General features: G+C 38.0%; 1 protein-coding gene across 1 annotated transcript in view; it reads left to right on the top strand.

Annotated features, from left to right (window-relative positions):
• The window catches only part of CTR9 (CTR9 homolog, Paf1/RNA polymerase II complex component), an 87,389-nt gene extending 62,756 nt beyond the window's left edge, over window positions 1–24,633 (top strand). The window contains 3 exon segments of the mRNA XM_053689335.1: window positions 20,432–20,513; window positions 21,955–22,073; window positions 22,625–24,633. Coding sequence (XP_053545310.1) covers window positions 20,432–20,513; window positions 21,955–22,073; window positions 22,625–22,994 — 571 coding nt within the window. The 3' untranslated portion in view covers window positions 22,995–24,633.
• Window positions 24,634–25,531: the final 898 nt, after the last annotated feature.

The raw sequence follows: 25,531 nt of genomic DNA, 5'->3' as shown, positions 1-25,531 counted from the left end.
ACTGTTTGAGCCTATGCACTCTGTTGACGTGAAGTTGTTATCTGGAAACTTTTAGTTTCTCCTCGCTTTTTCTTCTACTCAGAGTTTCTGAGTTTTCGGCTCTGCAGTAGGATTACCCTTACTTTTTTGTCATAGATAAGGCGGTCTTTTGTACTAAGTTTGGATTTCTTCCCAAGGTTGTTTCAGATTGTAACACCAACCAGAAAATTATTGTTCCTTCGTTTTGTCCTAATCCTCCTCCTCAGACGTAACGCCTGTTGCACAACCTGGAAGTTTTGCATACTCCAACATATCTACAGGCAACAAAGGTTTTTTTTCTACATACTTTTGCCCTGTTCATTGTTTTCTCTGGTAAGCTTAAGGGTCAGAAGGCAACTTCTACTTCTCCCTGGTTGAGAAGTGTTATCCGGTTAGTGAGTCAGCTTGACAACAGCCTCCTGAGAGAATTAAGACTCATTCCTCTGGGGCTGTCTCTTCTTCTTGGGTTTTCCAAAATGAAGCATTTGTGGAGCAAATCTGCAAGGCGACCACTTGGTCCTCCTTGCATACTTTTTTCAAATTCTTTAAATTTAATACTTTTGCCTCGTCTGAGGCTTCCTTTGGGGGAAAGGTTCTTCAAGCGGTGGTGCCTTCTGTTTAGGTCCGTCTGTCTTGTTCTCCCTCCCTTTCATTCTATGTCCTCTAGTTTGGGTATTGGTTCCTGCTAGTAATTAGAAAGAATCTGTGGACTCTCCATGTCATAGGAAGGAAAACAAAATGTATGCTTACCTGATAAATTTCTTTCTTTTCCTTTATATTTAAGACAGCTCATTTTTTTGGTACAAACCTCGGGCATCTCGAGTTATCATCTTTTTCCATTTTCTTTCGGCTGTATGAGTAAGGGAAGTGACACTTAACAGCTCTGCTGGGTGCTCTTTGCCTCCTCCTCCTGGCCAGGAGTTGAATTCCCAATTAGAATGAATTTGTGGACTCTGCATGCCCGGAAAGAAAGACATTTATCAGGTAAGCATAAATTTTCTTTTCTTTCATGTAATTAGCAAGAGTCCATGAGCTAGTGACGTATGGGATATACATTCCTACCAGGAGGGGCAAAGTTTCCCAAACCTCAAAATGCCTATAAATACACCCCTCACCACACCCACAATTCAGTTTTACAAACTTTGCCTCCGATGGAGGTGGTGAAGTAAGTTTGTGCTAGATTCTACGTTGATATGCGCTCCGCAGCAAGTTGGAGCCCGGTTTTCCTCTCAGCGTGCAGTGAATGTCAGAGGGATGTGAGGAGAGTATTGCCTATTTGAATGCAGTGATCTCCTTCTACGGGGTCTATTTCATAGGTTCTCTGTTATCGGTCGTAGAGATTCATCTCTTACCTCCCTTTTCAGATCGACAATATACTCTTATATATACCATTACCTCTGCTGATTCTCGTTTCAGTACTGGTTTGGCTTTCTACAAACATGTAGATGAGTGTCCTGGGGTAAGTAAATCTTATTTTCTGTGACACTCTAAGCTATGGTTGGGCACTTTGTTTATAAAGTTCTAAATATATGTATTCAAACATTTATTTGCCTTGACTCAGAATGTTCAACTTTCCTTATTTTCAGACAGTCAGTTTCATATTTGGGATAATGCATTTGATTTAATCATTTTTTCTTACCTTCAAAAATTTGACTTTTTTCCCTGTGGGCTGTTAGGCTCGCGGGGGCTGAAAATGCTTCATTTTATTGCGTCATTCTTGGCGCGGATTTTTTTGGCGCAAAAATTCTTTTCCGTTTCCGGCGTCATACGTGTCGCCGGAAGTTGCGTCATTTTTTGACGTTATTTTGCGCCAAAAATGTCGGCGTTCCGGATGTGGCGTCATTTTGGCGCCAAAAAGCATTTAGGCGCCAAATAATGTGGGCGTCTTATTGGCGCTAAAAAATATGGGCGTCGCTTTTTGTCTCCACATTATTTAAGTCTCATTTTTCATTGCTTCTGGTTGCTAGAAGCTTGTTTTTTGGCATTTTTTCCCATTCCTGAAACTGTCATTTAAGGAATTTGATCAATTTTGCTTTATATGATGTTGTTTTTTCTCTTACATATTGCAAGATGTCTCACGTTGCATCTGAGTCAGAAGATACTACAGGAAAATCGCTGTCTAGTGCTGGATCTACCAAAGTGTATCTGCTGTAAACTTTTGGTAGCTATTCCTCCAGCTGTTGTTTGTATTGATTGTCATGACAAACTTGTTAAAGCAGATAATATTTCCTTTAGTAAAGTACCATTGCCTGTTGCAGTTCCTTCAACATCTAAGGTGCAGAATGTTCCTGATAACATAAGAGATTTTGTTTCTGAATCCATAAAGAAGGCTATGTCTGTTATTTCTCCTTCTAGTAAACGTAAAAAATCTTTTAAAACTTCTCTCCCTACAGATGAATTTTTAAATGAACATCATCATTCTGATTCTGATAACTCTTCTGGTTCAGAGGATTCTGTCTCAGAGGTTGATGCTGATAAATCTTCATATTTATTTAAAATGGAATTTATTCGTTCTTTACTTAAAGAAGTTCTAATTGCTTTAGAAATAGAGGATTCTGGTCCTCTTGATACTAATTCTAAACGTTTGGATAAGGTATTTAAATCTCCTGTGGTTATTCCAGAAGTTTTTCCTGTTCCTAATGCTATTTCTGCAGTAATTTCCAAAGAATGGGATAAATTGGGTAATTCATTTACTCCCTCTAAACGTTTTAAGCAATTATATCCTGTGCCGTCTGACAGATTAGAATTTTGGGACAAAATCCCTAAAGTTGATGGGGCTATTTCTACCCTTGCTAAACGTACTACTATTCCTACGTCAGATGGTACTTCGTTTAAGGATCCTTTAGATAGGAAAATTGAGTCCTTTCTAAGAAAAGCTTATCTGTGTTCAGGTAATCTTCTTAGACCTGCTATATCTTTGGCTGATGTTGCTGCAGCTTCAACTTTTTGGTTGGAAACCTTAGCGCAACAAGTAACGCATCATGATTCTCATGATATTATTATTATTCTTCAGCATGCTAATAATTTTATCTGTGATGCCATCTTTGATATTATCAGAGTTGATGTCAGGTTTATGTCTCTAGCTATTTTAGCTAGAAGAGCTTTATGGCTTAAGACTTGGAATGCTGATATGGCTTCTAAATCAACTCTACTTTCCATTTCTTTCCAGGGTAACAAATTATTTGGTTCTCAGTTGGATTCTATTATTTCAACTGTTACTGGTGGGAAAGGAACTTTTTTACCACAGGATAAAAAATCTAAGGGTAAAAACAGAGCTAATAATCGTTTTCGTTCCTTTCGTTTCAACAAAGAACAAAAACCTGATCCTTCATCCTCAGGAGCAGTTTCAGTTTGGAAACCATCTCCAATCTAGAATAAATCCAAGCCAGCCAGAAAGGCAAAGCCTGCTTCTAAGTCCACATGAAGGTGCGGCCCTCATTCCAGCTCAGCTGGTAGGGGGCAGGTTACGTTTTTTCAAAGAAATTTGGATCAATTCTGTTCACAATCTTTGGATTCAGAACATTGTTTCAGAAGGGTACAGAATTGGTTTCAAGATGAGACCTCCTGCAAAGAGATTTTTTTCTTTCCCGTGTCCCAGTAAATCCAGTAAAAGCTCAAGCATTTCTGAATTGTGTTTCAGATCTAGAGTTAACTGGAGTAATTATGCCAGTTCCAGTTCAGGAACAGGGGATGGGGTTTTATTCAAATCTCTTCATTGTACCAAAGAAGGAGAATTCCTTCAGACCAGTTCTGGATCTAAAAATATTGAATCGTTATGTAAGGATACCAACGTTCAAGATGGTAACTGTAAGGACTATCTTGCCTTTTGTTCAGCAAGGGAATTATATGTCCACAATAGATTTACAGGATGCATATCTGCATATTCGATTCATCCAGATCATTATCAGTTCCTGAGATTCTCTTTTCTGGACAAGCATTACCAGTTTGTGGCTCTGCCGTTTGGCCTAGCTACAGCTCCAAGAATTTTTACAAAGGTTCTCGGTGCCCTTCTGTCTGTAATCAGAGAACAGGGTATTGTGGTATTTCCTTATTTGGACGATATCTTGGTACTTGCTCAGTCTTTACATTTAGCAGAATCTCATACAAATCGACTTGTGTTGTTTCTTCAAGATCATGGTTGGAGGATCAATTTACCAAAAAGTTCATTGATTCCTCAGACAAGGGTAACCTTTCTGGGTTTCCAGATGGATTCAGTGTCCATGACTCTGTCTTTAACAGACAAGAGACGTCTAAAATTGATTACAGCTTGTCGAAACCTTCAGTCACAATCATTCCCTTCGGTAGCTTTATGCATGGAAATTCTAGGTCTTATGACTGCTGCATCGGACGCGATCCCCTTTGCTCGTTTTCACATGCGACCTCTTCAGCTCTGTATGCTGAATCAATGGTGCAAGGATTACACAAAGATATCTCAATTAATATCTTTAAAACCGATTGTTCGACACTCTCTAACATGTTGGACAGATCACCATCGTTTAATTCAGGGGGCTTCTTTTGTGCTTCCGACCTGGACTGTAATTTCAACAGATGCAAGTCTCACAGGTTGGGGAGCTGTGTGGGGATCTCTGACGGCACAAGGAGTTTGGGAATCTCAGGAGGTGAGATTACCGATCAATATTTTGGAACTCCGTGTAATTTTCAGAGCTCTTCAGTTTTGGCCTCTTCTGAAGAGAGAATCGTTCATTTGTTTTCAGACAGACAATGTCACAACTGTGGCATACATCAATCATCAAGGAGGGACTCACAGTCCTCTGGCTATGAAAGAAGTATCTCGAATTTAGATTTGGGCGGAATCCAGCTCCTGTCTAATCTCTGCGGTTCATATCCCAGGTATAGACAATTGGGAAGCGGATTATCTCAGTCGCCAAACGTTGCATCCGGGCGAATGGTCTCTTCACCCAGAGGTATTTCTTCAGATTGTTCAAATGTGGGAACTGCCAGAAATAGATCTGATGGCGTCCCATCTAAACAAGAAACTTCCCAGGTATCTGTCCAGATCCCGGGATCCTCAGGCGGAGGCAGTGGATGCATTATCACTTCCTTGGAAGTATCATCCTGTCTATATCTTTCCGCCTCTAGTTCTTCTTCCAAGAGTAATCTCCAAGATTCTGAAGGAATGCTCGTTTGTTCTGCTGGTAGCTCCGGCATGGCCTCACAGGTTTTGGTATGCGGATCTTGTCCGGATGGCCTCTTGCCAACCGTGGACTCTTCCGTTAAGACCAGACCTTCTGTCACAAGGTCCTTTTTTCCATCAGGATCTGAAATCCTTAAATTTAAAGGTATGGAGATTGAACGCTTGATTCTTGGTCAAAGAGGTTTCTCTGACTCTGTGATTAATACTATGTTACAGGCTCGTAAATCTGTATCTAGAGAGATATATTATAGAGTCTGGAAGACTTATATTTCTTGGTGTCTTTCTCATCATTTTTCTTGGCATTCTTTTAGAATACCGAGAGTATTACAGTTTCTTCAGGATGGTTTAGATAAGGGTTTGTCTGCAAGTTCCTTGAAAGGACAAATCTCTGCTCTTTCTGTTCTTTTTCACAGAAAGATTGCTATTCTTCCTGATATTCATTGTTTTGTACAAGCTTTGGTTCGTATAAAGCCTGTCATTAAGTCAATTTCTCCTCCTTGGAGTTTGAATTTGGTTCTGGGGGCGCTTCAAGCTCCTCCATTTGAACCTATGCATTCATTGGACATTAAATTACTTTCTTGGAAAGTTTTGTTCCTTTTGGCCATCTCTTCTGCCAGAAGAGGTTCTGAATTATCTGCTCTTTCTTGTGAGTCTCCTTTTCTGATTTTTCATCAGGATAAGGCGGTGTTGCAAACTTCTTTTGAATTTTTACCTAAAGTTGTGAATTCCAACAACATTAGTAGAGAAATTGTGGTTCCTTCATTATGTCCTTATCCTAAGAATTCTAAGGAGAAATCGTTGCATTCTTTGGATGTTGTTAGAGCTTTGAAATATTATGTTGAAGCTACTAAATCTTTCCGAAAGACTTCTAGTCTATTTGTTATCTTTTCCGGTTCTAGAAAAGGCCAGAAAGCTTCTGCCATTTCTTTGGCATCTTGGTTGAAATCTTTAATTCATCTTGCCTATGTTGAGTCGGGTAAAACTCCGCCTCAGAAAATTACAGCTCATTCTACTAGGTCAGTTTCTACTTCCTGGGCGTTTAGGAATGATGCTTCGGTTGATCAGATTTGCAAAGCAGCAACTTGGTCCTCTTTGCATACTTTTACTAAATTCTACCATTTTGATGTATTTTCTTCTTCTGAAGCAGTTTTTGGTAGAAAAGTACTTCAGGCAGCGGTTTCAGTTTGAATCTTCTGCTTATGTTTTTCATTAAACTTTATTTTGGGTGTGGATTATTTTCAGCAGGAATTGGCTGTCTTTATTTTGTCCCTCCCTCTCTAGTGACTCTTGTGTGGAAAGATCCACATCTTGGGTAGTCATTATCCCATACGTCACTAGCTCATGGACTCTTGCTAATTACATGAAAGAAAACATAATTTATGTAAGAACTTACCTGATAAATTCATTTCTTTCATATTAGCAAGAGTCCATGAGGCCCGCCCTTTTTTTGTGGTGGTTATGATTTTGTATAAAGCACAATTATTCCAATTCCTTATTTTATATGCTTTCGCACTTTTTTATCACCCCACTTCTTGGCTATTCGTTAAACTGAATTGTGGGTGTGGTGAGGGGTGTATTTATAGGCATTTTGAGGTTTGGGAAACTTTGCCCCTCCTGGTAGGAATGTATATCCCATACGTCACTAGCTCATGGACTCTTGCTAATATGAAAGAAATGAATTTATCAGGTAAGTTCTTACATAAATTATGTTTTTTCTCTGAGGTTCCCACACAAATTATACCCCCTTATTTTTAGAAGACAATTTCCTAAGTATTTTAATTTCAAACCTACGTTTTATTTTCCCACATTTAGCATTGGTTTACCTTCCCATTAGACCAAGATTTTAGGAATTTATACCTATATTGTTCAATTAAATGTAATAGTTAGACAATTAAATGTATTATTTTATTAGTTCAGAGTAACAAAAGGAACTAGAGGTTACTGCCAGGTTTTTATTATTACCATGAAGATCACTTGATAGCTTTAAGGACACAAAGCCCCAGTATCTCACTATCTCTGCTAAGACCAATTAGGTACATATATGTGGCAGTGTTAGACTATTTCTTATAGTTTGAAAATGTAATTTAAATACTAATTAATTGCATTTTCTTTCATGTAATTGGCAAGAGTCCATGAGTTAGTGACGTATGGGATATACAATCCTACCAGGAGGGGCAAAGTTTCCCAAACCTCAAAATGCCTATAAATACACCCCTCACCACACCCACAATTCAGTTTTACAAACTTTGCCTCCTATGGAGGTGGTGAAGTAAGTTTGTGCTAAGATTTCTACGTTAATATGTGCTTCTCAGCATTTTGAAGCCCGATTCCTCTCAGAGTACAGTGAATGTCAGAGGGATGTGAAGGGAGTATCACCTTTTGAATGCAATGGTTTTCCTCACGGGAGTTCTATTTCTTAGGTTCTCTGTTATCGTTCGTAGAGATTCATTTCCTACCTTCCTTTTCAGATCGACGATATACTCTCATATACCATTACCTCTACTGATAACTGTTTCAGTACTGGTTTGGCTATCTGCTATATGTGGATGGTTGTCTTTGTTAAGCATGTTTTCATTACTTAAGACACACTCAGCTATGGTTTGGCACTTTATGTATTTTATAAAGTTCTAAATATATGTATTGTACTTATATTTCAAGAGAGAGAGAGTGTGGAGTGATATGTAGATTAAACTCAGCTAGCTTCCCCAAATCTGATATGCTCCCAATATCAGATGTGTAGAAAAGTGCAAGGTGGGTGTGGGGAGCGCTCTAAAAGAGCTGTGAGTTAGACTGTGATTAAAAATTATATAAAATTATTCCAAAATTATATTCGCAAATCTTTTTGTTATATTTCAATTTTTCATTAAAAGTTGGTGAAGGCGTGTTCGTTCAAGTGGAACTATTGTGACGTTTCCTATATGTTGTGTTTCCGTGTGTTGAAAGTTATAATTTAAAAGAAATTGTGTGATGTGCGTGACTTTTAAAGCAAATAATGCCTGACTTGCAGTTCTCTTCTATTTCTTAAAGATGAGTGTTGTATGCACTGGTAACAAATGTGATTCCAATGTAAATTCACAACTTTACTTCTAAATGAATGAATAAACACAATCTTTATATATATTAAAAGTAATTTACTAGGAGTTAAAAAAAACAGACAATGTTTAAAAGTCGTATCTGCTGACATATATAATATATACCATGCATGCATATGTGTCTCATTTAGAGCATATGGGGGTACATCCTTGTCTTAAGAATAAGTGCTGAGAGTTCGGATATTATAATCCTATGTGATTCCCTTAAATTGTGGCCACAACTAATTCTGAAGCGGTTAAAATCCAAATTCGGTATAAAGCTGGTTAAAAGTTTGTTCTCCCCCTAACCGGACTTCTGATATTCCTTACCTCCGACTCGACCTGTTTATACAGCACTCTTCCCATAACCCAAGGTAATACAAAGAAAAAGAAACACGGAGGTAAGGAATATCAGAGGTCCGGTTAGGGGGAGAACAAACTTTTAACCAGCTTTATACCGAATTTGGATTTTAACCGCTTCAGAATTAGTTGTGGCCACAACTTAAGGGAATCACATAGGATTATAATATCCGAACTCTCAGCACTTATTCTTAAGACAAGGATGTACCCCCATATGCTCTAAATGAGACACATATGCATGCATGGTATATATTATATATGTCAGCAGATACGACTTTTAAACATTGTCTGTTTTTTTAACTCCTAGTAAATTACTTTTAATATATATAAAGATTGTGTTTATTCATTCATTTAGAAGTAAAGTTGTGAATATACATTGGAATCACATTTGTTACCAGTGCATACAACACTCATCTTTAAGAAATAGAAGAGAACTGCAAGTCAGGCATTATTTGCTTTAAAAGTCACGCACATCACACAATTTCTTTTAAATTATAACTTTCAACACACGGAAACACAACATATAGGAAACGTCACAATAGTTCCACTTGAACGAACACGCCTTCACCAACTTTTAATGAAAAATTGAAATATAATAAAAAGATTTGCGAATATAATTTTGGAATAATTTTATATAATTTTTAATCACAGTCTAACTCACAGCTCTTTTAGAGCGCTCCCCACACCCACCTTGCACTTGTACTTATATTTGCCATGATTCAGGTTTTCAGTATATTTCCTTTTTGCAGACTGTCAGTTTCATACCTGGGAAATGTTTTTTTAGGAAAAATGTATCTTACCTAGGGTCTAGTCTTTTTCAAATTGACTATCTTTTAAATTCGCGGGCAGAATTAGGCTTGCAAGGATGCAAAATGCTAAAGTTTATTGCGTCATTCTTGGCGCAAGTTTTTTTTGGCGCAAAGTTATGTTCGTTGATGCAATTTTGTCATTTCCAGCATCTTAGTTGACACAGAGTCCTTCACTAGGTTGAGTCTTCTGTGACGCGATTGTGTCATTTCCGGACGTTTTTGGCACCAAAAAATATTTTTCTGTTTGTGCCGTGCGTCATACTTGGGCGCCAAATATTTTCATTATTTAAGACCGCATTCCTATATGCCTCTTGCCTTTTCTCTATGTCAGAGGGCTATGCTGTTTGATTTTTTTTCCAAATCCTGAAACTGCCATATAAGGAAATTGATCATTTTGCTTTATATGTTGTTTTTTTCTCTTACATTTGCAAGATGTCTCAATCTGATTCTGTCTCAGAAGTCACTGTTGGAACTCTGCTGCCGGATAACGGTTCTACCAAAGCTAAGTGCATTTGTAGTAAATTTGTGGAGGTTATATCTCCAGCTGTGGTTTGTAATAGCTGTCATGGTAAACTTTTACATGCGGAAAATGTATCCATCAGTAGTAGTTCATTACCTGTTGCTGTTCCCTCAACATCTAATGCACAAGATATACCTGTAAATTTAAAAGAATTTATTTATAATTCTATACAGAAGGCTTTGTCTGCTATTCCGCCTTCTAATAAACGTAAAAGGACTTTTAAAACTTCTTATAAGTTGATGAATTTTCAAATGACCGACATCATACTGAATTATCCTTCTCTGATGAGATCTATCTGGTTCAGAAAATCCTGCCTCAGATATTGACACTGACAAATCTTATTTGTTTAAAATGGAGTATATTCGTTCTTTGTTAAAAGAAGTGTTGATTACATTGGATATGGAGGAAACTAGTCCACTTGATATTAAAACTAGTAAATGTTTAAATTCTGTTTATAAACCTCCTGTGGTTATTCCAGAGGTTTTTCCAGTTACTGCTGCTATTTCTGATATGATTTCTAAGGAATGGAATAGGCCTGGTACTTTTTTTATTCCTTCTTCAAGGTTTAAAAAATTGTACCCTTTGCCAGCAGTTTCTTTAGCGTTTTGGGAAAAGATCCCTAAAGTTGATGGGGCTATCTCTACTCTTGCTAAACGTACTACTATTCCTACGGAAGATAGTACTTTTAAAGATCCTTTAGATAGAAAACTTGAATCTTATCTAAGGAAAGCCCATTTATATGCTGGTCATCTTCTCAGGCCTGCAATTTCTTTGGCTGATGTTGCAGCTGCATCATCTTTTTTTAGTTGGAACATTTAGCGCAACAAGAATTGGATTCTGATTTGTCTAGCATTGTTTGTTTACTCCAACATGCTAATCATTTTATCTGTGATGCTATTTTTTATATAATCAAAATTGATGTTAAATCTATGTCTTTAGCTATTTTAGCTAGAAGAGCTTTGTGGCTTAAATCTTGGAATGCTGACATGACTAAGTCCAGATTGCTGTCTCTTTATTTCCAAGGTGATAAGTTATTTGGTTCTCAGTTTGATTCAATAATTTCAACTGTCACTGTTGGGAAAGTAGTTTTTTGCCTCAGAAGCTTTAGATTTACCCTTAGATCTTTTATCCTAAACGTTTTCGTTCCTTTCGACAAAATAAGGAACAGAAATCTAATCCCTTACCCCAAGGAATCTGTTTCCAATTGGAAGCCTTCCTCAAATTGGAATAAGTTCAAGCCATTTAGGAGATCAAAGCCAGCCCCCAAGTCCGCATGAAGGTGCGACCCTCATTCCAGCTCAGCTGGTGGGGGCTAGATTCAGATTTTTCAAAGAGGTTTGGTTCAATTCGGTCCAAAATCAATGGATTCATAGTATTGTCTCTCAGGGGTACAGAATAGGATTCAGAGTAAGACTGCCTGTGAGAAGATTTTTTTTTTTCTCTCACGCATTCCAGCAAACCCAGTAAAAGCTCATGCTTTCCTGAAGTGTGTTTCAGACCAGGAGTTCTCAGGGGTAATAATGCCAGTATCGTTCAGGAACAGGGTCTGGGGTTTTATTCAAATCTATTTATTGTCCCAAAGAAAGAAAATGCATTCAGACCAGTTTTGGATCTAAAGATTTTGAATTGATATGTAAGAGTACCAACTTTCAAAATGGTGACTATAAGGACTATTCTGCCTTTTGTTTAGCAAGGGCATTATATGTCCACAATAGACTTACAGGATACATATCTTCATATTCCGATTCATCCAGATATCAGTTCCTGAGATTCTCTTTTCTAGACAAGCATTACAATTTGTTGCTCTTCCTTTTGGCCTAACGACAGCTCCAAGAATCTTTTCAAAGGTTCTCGGTGCCCTACTCTCTGTAATCATATTTTGGTACTTGCTCAGTCTTTATGTTCTGCAGAATCTCACACAAATCAACTAGTGTTGTTTCTTCAAAGACATGGTTGGAGGATCAGTTTACCAAAAAGTTTTTTGATTCCTCAGACAAGGGTAACCTTTTTAGGTTTCCAGATAGATTCAGTTTCCATGACTCTGTCCCTAACAGACAAGAGACGATTAAAATTAAAGTTTTAGGTCTCATGACTGCAGCATCGGACGCGATCCCCTTTGCTCGTTTTCATATGAGACCTCTCCAGCTTTGCTTAATCAATGGTGCAGGGAGTATACAAGGTTATCACAATTAATATCCTTAAATCCCAATGTTCGACTCTCTCTGACTTGGTGGTTAGATCACCATCGTATGATTCTAGGGGCCTCTTTTGTTTGTCCAACTTGGACTGTAATCACAACAGATGCAAGTCTTTCAGGTTGGGGGGCTGTTTGGGGATCTCTGACAGCAAAAGGGGTTTGGAAATCTCAAGAGGCGAGATTACCAATAAATATTCTGGAACGTGTGATTCTCAGGGCTCTTCAGTTTTGGCCTCTGTTGAAGAGAGAACCGTTCATTTGTTTTCAGACAGACAGAGCGCTTATGTCAATCATCAGGGTGTGACTCACAGTCCTCAAGCTATGAAAGAAGTATCTTGGATACTTGTTTCGGCGGAATCCAGCTCCTGTCTAATTTTTGCGGTTCATATCCCAGGTATAGACAATTGGGAAGCGGATTACCTCAGTCGTCCAGGGGAGTGGTCTTTCCTCCCAGAGGTGTTTTCTCAAGTTGTTCCGATGTGGGGTCTTCCAGAAATAGTTTTGATGGCATCTCATCTAAACAAGAATCTTCCCAGATACCTGTCCAGTTCCAGGGATCCTCAGGCGGAAGCAGTGGATGCGTTGACACTTCCTTGGTATTATCATCCTGCTTATATTTTGCAGCCTCTAGTTCTTCTGCCAAGAGTTATCTTATTATCGAGTTTGGAAGACTTACATTTAATGGTGTTCTCATAAATTTTCTTGGCATTCTTTTATTTATTTCACAGAAAAAATTGCTAAGCTTCCTGATATGCATTGTTTTGTACAGGCTTTGGTTCGTATCAAGCCTGTCATTAAATCAATCTCTCCTCCTTGGAGTCTTAATTTGGTTTTGAAGGCTTTACAGGCTCCTCTATTTGAGCCTATGCATTCCTTGGACATTAAACTACTTTCTTGGAAAGTGTTTTTCCTTTTGGCCATCTCTTCTGGTAGAAGAGTTTCTGAATTATCTGCTCTCCCTTGTGAGTCTCCTTTCTTTCATGTAATTGGCAAGAGTCCATGAACTAGTGACGTATGGGATATACATTCCTACCAGGAGGGGCAAAATGCCTATAAATACACGCCTCACCACACCCACAATTCAGTTTTACAAACTTTGCCTCCCATGGAGGTGGTGAAGTAAGTTTGTGCTAGATTCTACATTGATATGCACTTCGCAGCAGGCTGAAGCCCGGTTTTCATCTCAGAGTGCAGTGAATGTCAGAGGGATGTGAAGAGAGTATTTTCCTGTAGGGTATCTATTTCATAGGTTCTCTGTTATTGGTCGTAGAGATTTCTTCTCCTACCTCCCTTTTCAGCTCGACGATATACTCTTATATACCATTACCTCTACTGATTCTCGTTTCAGTACTGGTTTGGCTATCTACTATATGTAGATGAGTGTCTTAGGGTAAGTAAGTCTTATTTTATTCATGACACTCTAAGCTATGGTTGGGCACTTTATATGTAAAGTTCTAAATATATGTTTTAAAACGTATCATTGCCATGATTCAGGATAATCAGTGTTCCTTCTTTCAGACTGTCGGTTTCATTTTTTGGGAAAATGCATATGAATAAAATATTTTTGTTACCTTAAAATTTTCAATTGACTTTTTTCTTCTAAATTGCGGACTCTTAGGCTCACGGGTGCAGAAAATGCTACAATTTATTGCGTCTTTTTTGGCACGAGAATATCGTCATTGCCGGCATCATAGTTTACGCCGGAAGTTTTCACGTGGTTGCGTCATTTTTGACGCATGTTTGTTGCAGACGTTTTTTGGTGCCAAAAAATGTGGGCGTCATGCTTGGCGCGAGTTTTTTTTTCACATTATTTCAGTCTCACTTGTTAGTTGCTTCTGGTTGCTAGAGGCTTGTTTTGTTTTGCATTTTTTCCCATTCCTGAAACTGTCATTTAAGGAATTTGATAATTTTGCTTTATATGTTGTTTTTTTCTATTACATATTGCAAGATGTCACTACCTGACCCTGGATCAGAATCTACTTCTGGAAAAATGCTGCCTGATGTTGGTTCTACCAAAGCTAAGTGCATTTGTTATAAACTTTTGGTAACTGTTCCTCCGGCTGTAGTTTGTGTTAGTTGTCATGATAAACTATCTAACGCGGATAATATTTCCATTAGTAATAATCCATTTCCTGTTGTTGTTCCTTCAACATCTAATGTTCAGGATGTTCCTATTAATGTAAGAGAATTTGTTTCTAATTCTATTCGGAAGGCTCTGTCTGTTATTGCTCCTTCTAGTAAACGTAAAAGGTCTTTTAAAACTTCTCATATTTCAGATTCAGCCATCATTCTGACTTATCTATCTCTGATGAGGATCTATCTGGTTCAGAAGATTCTGCCTCAGATATTGACACTGATAAATCTTCATATTTGTTTAAGATGGAGTTTATTCGTTCTTTACTTAAAGAAGTGTTGATTGCATTAGATATGGAGGAGTCTAGTCCTCTTGATATTAAAACTAATAAACGTTTAAATTCAGTTTTTAAACCTTATGTAGTTATTCCAGAAGTTTTTCCAGTTCCTGATGCTATTTCAGAAGTAATTTCTAGGGAATGGAATAGTCTGGGTACTTAATTTACTCCTTCTCCAAGGTTTAAGAAATTGTACCCTTTGCCATCTGATAGATTAGAGTTTTGGGAGAAAATCCCCAAAGTTGATGGGGCTAAATATTTTGAATTGATATGTAAGAGTACCAACTTTCAAAATGGTGACTATAAGGACTATTCTGCCTTTTGTTCAGCAAGGGCATTATATGTCTACAATAGACTTACAGGATGCATATCTTCATATTCCAATTCATCCAGATCACTATCAGTTCCTGAGATTCTCTTTTCTAGACAAGCATTACCAGTTTGTTGCTCTTCCTAGCAACCGCTCCAAGGATCTTTTCAAAGGTTCTCGGTGCCCTTCTCTCTGTAATCGGAGAACAGGGTATTGCGGTATTTCCTTATTTGGACGATATCTTGGTACTTGCTCAGTCTTTACATTCTGCAGAATCTCATACGAATCAACTTGTGTTGTTTCTTCAAAGACATGGTTGGAGGATCAATTTAACAAAGAGTTCCTTGATTCCTCAGACAAGGGTAACCTTTTTGGGTTTCAAAATAGATTCAGTGTCCATGACTTTGTCTCTAACAGAAAAGAGACGTCTGAGACTGAAGGTTTCGACAAGCTGAAACCAATTTCAATCATTCCCTTCGGTAGCTTTGTGCATGGAAATTCTAGGTCTCATGACTGCTGCATCGGACGCGATCCCTTTTGCTCGTTTTCACATGAGACCTCTCCAGCTTTGTATGCTGAACCAATGGTGCAGGGATTATACAAAGATATCACAATTAATATCCTTAAATCCCAATGTTCGATCTTCTCTGACTTGGTGGTTGGATCACCATCGTTTAATTCAAGGGGCCTCTTTTTTTCGTCCAACCTGGACTGTGATCTCAACAGATGCGAGTCTTTCAGGTTGGGGAGCTGTATGGGGATCTCTGACAGCGCAGGGGGTTTGGGAATCTCGGGAGGCGAGATTACCAATCAACATTTTGGAACTCCGTGCGATTTTCAGAGCTCTTCAGTTCTGGCCTCTTCTGAAGAGAGAATCGTTTATTTGTTTTCAGACAGACAATGTCACAACCGTGGCGTATGTCAATCATCAAGGTGGGACTCAGTCCTCAGGCTATGAAAGAAGTATCTCGGATACTTGTATGGGCGGAATCCAGCTCCTGTCTAATCTCTGCGGTTCACATCCCAGGTATAGACAATTGGGAAGCGGATTATCTCAGTCGCCAGACGTTACATCCGGGCGAATGGTCTCTTCACCCAGAGGTATTTCTTCAGATTGTTCAAATCTGGGGACTTCCAGAAATAGATCTGATGGCTTCTCATCTAGACAAGAAACTTCCCAGGTATCTGTCCAGATCCAGGGATCCTCAGACGGAAGCGGTGGACGCGTTGTCACTTCCTTGGAATTATCAGCCTGCTTATATCTTTCCGCCTCTAGTTCTTTTTCCAAAAGTGATTTCCAAAATCCTAATGGAGCGTTCATTTGTACTGCTGGTGGCTCCAGCATGGTCACACAGGTTTTGGTATGCAGATCTCGTTCGGATGGCCAGTTGCCAACCTTGGACACTTCCGTTAAGGCCAGACCTTCTATCTCTTGGCATTCTTTTAGAATTCCTAGAATTTTACAGTTTCTTCAGGATGGTTTGGAAAAAGGTTTGTCTGCAAGTTCCTTGAAAGGACAAATCTCTGCTCTTTCTGTTCTTTTTCACAGAAAGATTGCTAATCATCCTGATATTCATTGTTTTGTACAGGCTTTGGTTCGTATTAAGCCTGTCATTAAGTCAATCTCTCCTCCTTGGAGTCTTAATTTGGTTCTGAGGGCTTTACAGGCTCCTCCGTTTCAACCTATGCATTCTCTGGATATTAAATTACTTTCTTGGAAAGTTTTGTTCCTTTTGGCCATCTCTTCTGCTAGACTAGTTTCTGAGTTATCTGCTCTTTCTTTTTTTTTTTTTACATTTTATTTATAACCAATGAAAGGCACAGTGTTACAAAATATATTCCATCACCCACCTCGCAGGGCGGTATTTTAGACAAGAATTACATTACAGTATATTTCAACATTACAGCATGCAAATTTGCGTATTCTCCAATTAATCTTTAAATATTTGATAAATGAGTACTTGTACCACCTCATTGGGGTTTTTTAATATTATTTAACTAAACAACAACTACTAATACACACATCACACACACACAAACCAATCAACCAACCAAAATATAACAAGCAACCAGTCTCATCCACAGGGCAGTCTAAAGTTCCAGTATTTGTAGACGTTCAGCCAAGTCGTCCACAGGGTAATATTAGTAACAGATTCTCTTAAAGCAAGGGGAATCACAGTAAGATGCTGGGGGGCTTACCATATACCTAGACTATGTGTTTTCAACCTGAGTAACAAACCTGCTCAGAAGTAATAGTGTTCCCAACCCTGGTACAAGAAGCAGTTGGGCTCATGTAATAGCCTCATTCAAACATGCGCACAAGATAGAATGTGAATAGTGCAAGAGCAGGAAAGTTAGAGTATAATATGTTTCCCTTATTCACTCCGTTTAGCAGGGGGGTCATGCCGATTATTGTAAGCATTATGAGTTAAAATGGTTTGTAAGGGCAATCTTATATATATCAACCAAGCTTAAGCCAGCTGCGGTGATGCAGAAGGGTTACATTACTTATTGTTGGATATGATATTAGGGCTCTTAATTATATAGGCGATGTAAGAGAACATTTAAAGCTGGGGTCAATGCAGCTGGTGTATTTACAGGAGTTTAAGGTGTCCTGTGGAGCCCACCTACACTTGCCAGTCAATTCTAATCCAAATACAATTTTGCAGACATTACCCATCATTGATTAAAATAATAGGATGCTTAACTATATAGCTGCTGTAAGAAAACTCTCTGGGGGGTTACAGAGCACGATCTGACTTCACCATTAAAGGGCTGCTCTAGCTTTTTGTACTTCTGATCACAATACTTTTTTGGTAAATAGGATCGGGCTCTAGCAAATAAATTCTATGCTGGGGTACTGAAGGAAACATATACGTTGCGTGGATCAAACAGGCTGCATAAAGGACAAACAACCAAAAAAAAAAAAAAAAAAGAAAACAAAGAAATCAAACTGCACACAGAGCTCTTCTGCATGAACAGGGGGATGGGGAAGGGAAAGTACAGGCTCAGACACAGGAAATGTAGAAATACTATAAGAAAATAAGCAGAGTGATATATAAATAGCCAACAGGGCCAGAGTTGAGAACCGCTATAAAACGTTAGCAATGTGCTGCGGCAAGTTTACAGGCTGATTTCCAAACAGGTATTATAACATGAGTCCACAGCGTGCAAAGTCGAATTTAGCCAGTCCAATGTTATCGTATTGTTCCAACTCATTATTTATTTACACAGGAGTTAGTCCCGGGTGCTACAATTTAATTTGGAGCGGTTCTCTCCTGCTGAACCCCATCGTGTGAGCAAAACTAAAAGAGCAAAAGTCAACCAATACCCGTAGCTAAGAGGATCCTATATTGTCTCTCCCATTTTGCAGATCTCTTACCCATGGTGTTAGGCACACTATCTCTCAGGCTGATACTTAGATATGTAGCGATCTTTATTTTTAGTCCGTGTTTGCGGCCATCAAATCTGACCTCATATGCAGTGGTGGGGGTGAGCGAAGCGGCAGTGGGCTCAACAGGCGTCGCGGCAGAGTATGCGGGGTTATAGGCAGCCTCTTTTCCAAAGCCTGGGCCAAGGTCTGCGACTGGAGCCGAGGTGGCCGTCCAACAAGCCATACGGGAGAGCGGTAAGCTGTGCTCTAGGTATTTAGCCGGTTCTTTGGCGCCAATCTCCCAGATCGCCTGGATGTCAGATTCTGGGGGCACAAACCACCGTGCGCGGGACAAGGGAGGTGGCAGCAGGCTCTCCTCTGGTCCGGATCTTAGTTCTAAGATGGCCTCCACTGGATATATAGCTGGAAGGGCTGTTCTGCTCACCGGTGGGTGTGGGGCTCTGAAGCTGTCATGAACATCCATGAAGGAGTCGGCTCTTGTGATGGGCGCAATGGCTAGCTTCTTCTGTGAACCAGGTTGTTTCTCATTCGATAGTAATGCGCATAGGTCAGTACAGGCATGCACAAGTCTTTCCAGCCTTGGCAGAAATATGATTTGTAGTTCCGTTAAGATGTAAGAGCCAGCATAGCCTTCTTTGACGCTGGAGGACTCCATTGTAACTGGACAAGAACTTTATTAAGAAACGGGAACTTTGTTAGATATATGTACAGTGTGGTGGTATTATTCCCGCCATGCAGCCCAGTGGCTTTATTCTTTGAAATTACGTTCCGGGGTAGAAGAGTTGTTGATCCTTCTATCTGCTAGGTGTTCCCGGACAGCTTGCCTGTCAAGGGATATGCAGATGGCGTAAATAGGTAGCAGCAATATTAGAGTTAGGAGCAGAATTCCTCAGAGCTGATGAAGCCTGCAGCCATCTTGTAGGGCCGCCCACCGGAAGTCCCCGAGTTATCTGCTCTTTCTTGTGAATCTCCTTTTCTGGTTTTTCATCAGGATAAGGCGGTGTTGCGGACTTCATTTAATTTTTTACCTAAAGTTATGAATTCTAACAACATTAGTAGAGAAATTGTTGTCCCTTCATTGTGTCCTAATCCTAAGAATTCTCTGAAGAGATCTTTACATTCTTTGGATGTGGTAAGAGCTTTGAAATATTATGTTGAAGCTACTAAAGATTTCAGAAAGACTTCTAGTCTATTTGTTATCTTTTCTGGTTCTAGGAAAGGTCAGAAGGCTTCTGCCATTTCTTTGGCGTCTTGGTTAAATGTGGAGTCTGGTAAATCCCCGCCTCAAAGGATTACGGCTCATTCTACTAGGTCAGTTTCTACTTCCTAGGCTTTTAGGAATGAAGCTTCTGTTGATCAGATTTGCAAAGCAGCAACTTGGTCTTCTTTGCATACTTTTACTAAATTCTACCATTTTGATGTTTTTTCTTCTTCTGAAGCAGTTTTTGGTAGAAAAGTACTTCAGGCAGCTGTTTCAGTTTGATTCTTCTGCTTATAATTTCAGTTTTTTTCATTATAAGATTAAAACTTTTTTGATCTGGGTTGTGGATTATTTTTTCAGCGGAATTGGCTGTCTTTATTTTATCCCTCCCTCTCTAGTGACTCTTGCATGGAAGTTCCACATCTTGGGTATCTGCTGTCCCATATGTCACTAGCTCATGGACTCTTGCCAATTACATGAAAGAAAACATAATTTATGTAAGAACTTACCTGATAAATTAATTTCTTTCATATTGGCAAGAGTCCATGAGGCCCACCCTTTTTATGGTGGTTATGATTTTTTGTATAAAGCACAATTATTCCAATTCCTTTGTTGATGCTTTTTACTCCTTTCTTTATCACCCCACTTCTTGGCTATTCGTTAAACTGAATTGTGGGTGTGGTGAGGGGTGTATTTATAGGCATTTTGAGGTTTGGGAAACTTTGCCCCTCCTGATAGGAATGTATATCCCATACGTCACTAGCTCATGGACTCATGCCAATATGAAAGAAATGAATTTATCAGGTAAGTTCTTACATAAATTATGTTTTTTTTTCCCTATTCGGCACAATTAAACATTTACACTTCATGTCTCATTTGTTGATTATATTGTGATTTATATTTTACAAATTGAAATTCACCTGAGATATAAAATATATAAATTCAATAATGTGATATACTGAACCAATTGTTTTCTTTTAATTAGACCACAGAGAACTACAGAGGGATCAGATGATGATGATCAGCCTTCACAACCTAGAAAACGCCAGCCGAAAAAGAAAGAGAAGGTATTTTATTTCATTCTCTACTTTATTTTACTATTTATAGATACTGCAGCTATTTTTATCTCTACTTTTTGTACAGAACCTAGAAAGACTTCTTTCTGATTTCTAGTATTTGGGAATAATGCTCATCATATGAAGTATTTAATTGCAGGGAGTAGATGATTCCTATTAAATAATATAATTTTATTTACAAGGTTTGGATTTCGTAATGTTTTTATATTTGCATCTGTATAATGGGCCCAACAGCAATATCTTATGTCATTGGGGCAATATTTACATGTCCTAATACAGCTTATACGTGTAACTAAATGTAGTTTTTATATCGTTTTAAAAAATTTGTATACAAGAACCATCAATACTGTACTGTAACCAGAAAGGGAATAATTTAAATAAGATGCAGGCAGAGAAGATAGTCACTTGCTGGTGAAGTAAAACCTGTGCATTTTAATTTAACCTTTGTGTGTATGTCTGTATATATGTATGTCTGGTGTGTGTGTGTGTGTGTGTGTGTGTGTGTCTGTATATATGTATGTCTGGTGTGTGTGTGTGTGTGTGTGTGTGTCTGTATATATGCATGTCTGGTGTGTGTGTGTGTGTCTGTATATATGTATGTCTGGTGTGTCTGTGTGTGTCTGTATATATGTATGTCTGGTGTGGGTGTGTGTATGTCTGTATATATGTATGTCTGTATATATGTATGTCTGGTGTGGGTGTGTGTATGTCTGTATATATGTATGTCTGTATATATGTATGTCTGGTGTGGGTGTGTGTATGTCTGTATATATGTATGTCTGGTGTGGGTGTGTGTATGTCTGTTTATATGTATGTCTGGTGTGGGTGTGTGTATGTCTGTTTATATGTATGTCTGGTGTGGGTGTGTATATGTCTGTTTATATGTATGTCTGGTGTGGGTGTGTATATGTCTGTTTATATGTATGTCTGGTGTGGGTGTGTGTATGTCTGTATATATGTATGTCTGGTGTGGGTGTGTGTATGTCTGTATATATATGTATGTCTGGTGTGTGTGTGTGTATGTCTGTATATATGTATGTCTGGTGTGTGTGTGTGTGTGTGTGTGTGTGTATGTCTGTATATATGTATGTCTGGTGTGTGTGTGTGTGTGTGTGTGTGTGTGTATGTCTGTATATATGTATGTCTGGTGTGTGTGTGTGTGTGTGTCTGTATATATGTATGTCTGGTGTGTGTGTGTGTGTATGTATATATATGTATATATATATATATATATATAGAGAGAGAGAGAGAGAGAGAGAGAGAGAGAGAGAGAGAGAGAGAGAGAGAGAGAGAGAGAGAGAGAGAGAGAGAGAGAGAGAGAGAGAGAGAGAGAGAGAGAGAGAGATTCTGTAAAGCATCACCATATTCATGTATCTATACATTTTAAGATAACATTATTTTAAAGCAAACATTTTATTTATTTTATTTTTAGCCAGTTAAAGTTGTTGATCGTACTCCTCCTTCAATGAAAGGTAAAATCAAATCTAAAGCCATCATCTCATCTAGCGAAGATTCCTCTGATGAAGATAAACTTAAAATTGCAGTTGATGGGTAAGGCTTCATTTACCTTAAAATGGTTAATAAAACTTATTTTCTTTATTTGATTCAGTTTAATTCAATATATTTCTACCTAGCTGAACAGCATTCATCTCCTCCCAAAGCAAATAACCTGTTCCACTTTGTTTTTACATGTTTTTTTAAAAAAAAAGTTATTTATAAATTGTCTCCTGCTGTTAATACCTGGAATGCCTTTTGTTAAATTTTGCATCAGTAAAAGATTACTAATGAATCAAGAACCTCTATACAAAAGAAATCAGCCTTCTGCTAGCTCTGCCCACAGAATATTGAAGTCACGCATTTTGCATGACCATCCTTTTTTTTTTTTTTTTTTTTCCTTCTACCCTTTAACAAAATGTAATGTTTTATACAATTTCACATTTTAGGATTACTTTTGTATTTTCTCAGTCCTTTGTTTGGATGCTGTATGTCAGAACTGCAATATTATAATTTATCACAATTTTTTTTCTATTTGTCATATGTGTCGAAGTTTTAAAAATAAATGTGAATTTTTGTTTCTTATAAATCTTGTTTTTTCCTTACAGAAACGCCAGGAACAGCAACAGTGATTCAGACGACCAAGTCAGAAATTCAAGGAAGAAAATTATGTCAGATAGTGATTCTGACAACCAGAATAAATCAGGCAGTGAGGGAGGGAGCCCGCAAAGATCCCAACAGTCTGACGAGGATTCTGATAACGCATGGGCAAGGAAGAGACAAAGATCCGTTTCTGGTTCTGACGAGGGTTCAGTGCAGTCCAAGCGAAGCCGCAGTGGTGGATCAGATGTGGATTCTGTCAAAGACTCAGACAGGGGGTCCGACAATGAGGGCTCAGCCAGACACTCTGAAAATGAATCCGACCAAGGAGGGTATAATAATGAGAAATCAGATCGTGGCTCTGATGATAGTGACTAAATGTTTTCATTTCTTCGACCTTACTGTAAATATTTTTCCCTTGTTTAAAAGAAAAGAGAGAGAGATTTTTAACATTCAATGATTGTCCACGTGAATTTGTTACAATATTTTTTTATTTTCAGAGGTACTTATTTTATGCAAATAAATTAACTCTCTTGTTACAGCTTTAATTACCGTACACTAAATACATTGTGTGTATAAAATGTGATGCATTTAAAATAATGCAAGTGACTGCATCAGGAAAAAAATGGATTGGATTGAATTATTGCTCAATGTGAATAAGTCAAAAGTATGATCCTCCCTTTCTTTTCTTTTTTCTTTCTTTTGAGATATATATATATATATATATATATATATATATATATACTCTTGATCAAACTGTACATTTTAATTAATTTAGGAATGTGTAGTTGTACGTTCTGTTTGTTATATGAACAGTTAACTATAATTTGCTTGAAGCTGCGCTTTGTATTGATTGATGAAGACAAGGAATTTGTTCGTTTGTGATATAATTTTTTTTCCCCTTTAAATATCTGTCATTTAGTAAATGATGTATTTCTCTGAACTGGATTGTCAGTAATGAAAATTTAGAAAATGTGTAGTAGTTAAATCAAGCCATGTTTATAAGCTCCAGCCATTGTCAAAGCCTTAGATAGACCTATTTAAAGGGACACTAAACCCCAATTTTTTCTTTAATAATTCAGATAGAGCAGCAATTTTAAGAAACGTTCTAATTTACTCCATTATCATTTTTTTTTCTCCGTTCTCTTGCTATCTTTATTTAAAAAGCAGGAATGTAAAGCTTAGCAGCCGGTCCATTTTTGGTTCAGGACCTGGGTTACGCTTGCTTATTGGTGGCTATGCAGGGTGCTAAACCTAAAATGGGTCGGCTCCTAAACTTTACACCCTTGCTTTTTAAATAAAGATAGCAAGAGAATGGAGAAAAATTGATAATAGGAATAAATTAGAGAGTTGCTTAAAATTGCATGCTCTATCCATTCATTAAAGAAATAAAAAAATGGGTGCAGTATCCCTTTTTAATGAGCATACCAGCCAGCTGATTTTACTGACCACCCAGTTAAAATTTAAGCTAATAAAAAAACTAAAATGACAAATATATTTTTCTTTTATTTCATTTGATGTTAAATTATGTAATTCATGTGTGCTAGTTTGAAATATTATAACTTCCTGTTATTTATAAATATTAAAGTATTACACTGACCCCACCAAGCTTCTTCAGAATGCCACCTGGCTGGCAGAATGTTCTGTGATAAAAACGGTATTGTGCATATGAAAGAGCAATATCATTGTTATATATGTTTTGTTTTATTGATTTAAAAACGTACAGGAAGGGCCTGTTTGTTTGAGAGCTCTGTTTAGTAGTCAGTGAGCAACAAATTTCACGTTTGAGGCTTTTGATGTCAACCAACTGAACATAATTATGTATTTTTCTGCATAGATCTACATATAAATGATAAAATATCTGAACTGCAACAAAAAATGTTCCCTGAGGCTTGAATAAGTTAGTGTCTTAGGTTGAAACTTCTCAAGTCAAACATCATCTTCCTCTGTTTTATATCCTTCCTATTAAATTTCTATCAGGTGCAACAGTAATGTATTAAACGATTTAATAGTAAAATACTGTTGTGTTTTTTTGTTTGTATTTAAGCACTCCAGTAATACTAGTGTATCAGCTACTAATAAATGGATTATGGAATCTCTTTACTTTAAAGGGACATTAAACGCTAATTAAAAGGGAGAATGGTTTAATTAAACCAAGGATATGTCTGATTAATAATCGCCTCCTGGTCAGCAGGAGGAGGCAAAGAGCACCACAGCAGAGATATATATATATATATATATATATATATATATATATATATATATATATATATATATATATATATATATATATCCTCCCTTCCCTCCCACTCCAGTCATTCTCTTTGCCTGTGTTAGTGATAGGAAGAGGTAAAGTGAGGTGTTAGTTTAGATTCTTCATTTAAAAGTTTATTATTTTTGAATGGTACCAGTGTGTGCTATTTTTCTCAGGGCTAGAGCTTCTGGCTTTTCAGCAATGGACTGGGGAGATTTTTATTCTGCTACGCTCCCATATATTTTTGCTGCCCTGCTGGTGGTCTTAGCAGATATTATCTAAGACCCTGTTTGTCCCCACAGATGTGCTGGAGGTGAGGAAAAGGAACATCTTCATTGTGTGGGACAGCTTCATACTGCGTTCAGCATGGAGGTATGTACAGTCATTTATTTCTGTGGAGACTGAAGTATCTCAGAACAGGCTGGCACTTATTCCCTGTACAGGGAAGGGGTAATCGTTTTGCACAGGGTCAACTTATGTGCTTAAGTATTCCCTTTTTTATTTGGATAATCAGTGGCCTAATAAAGGGTTAACCGGTGGCTATGTTTATTATGGGCTTGACGCTGGGAGATTGTGGCATGCGCAGCAAAGTGTTCTATCTTTAACTTTGGCAATGATGGTGTGTTTTTCTTGTGAGGGGGCACATTGATGGTTCAAGGTA

The sequence above is a fragment of the Bombina bombina genome, chromosome 7 (genome assembly GCF_027579735.1).
Source record: "Bombina bombina isolate aBomBom1 chromosome 7, aBomBom1.pri, whole genome shotgun sequence".
Taxonomy (NCBI): domain Eukaryota; kingdom Metazoa; phylum Chordata; class Amphibia; order Anura; family Bombinatoridae; genus Bombina; species Bombina bombina.
The sequence above is the reverse complement of the archived record's forward strand: the minus strand, read 5'-3'. Positions and strand labels throughout refer to the sequence as shown.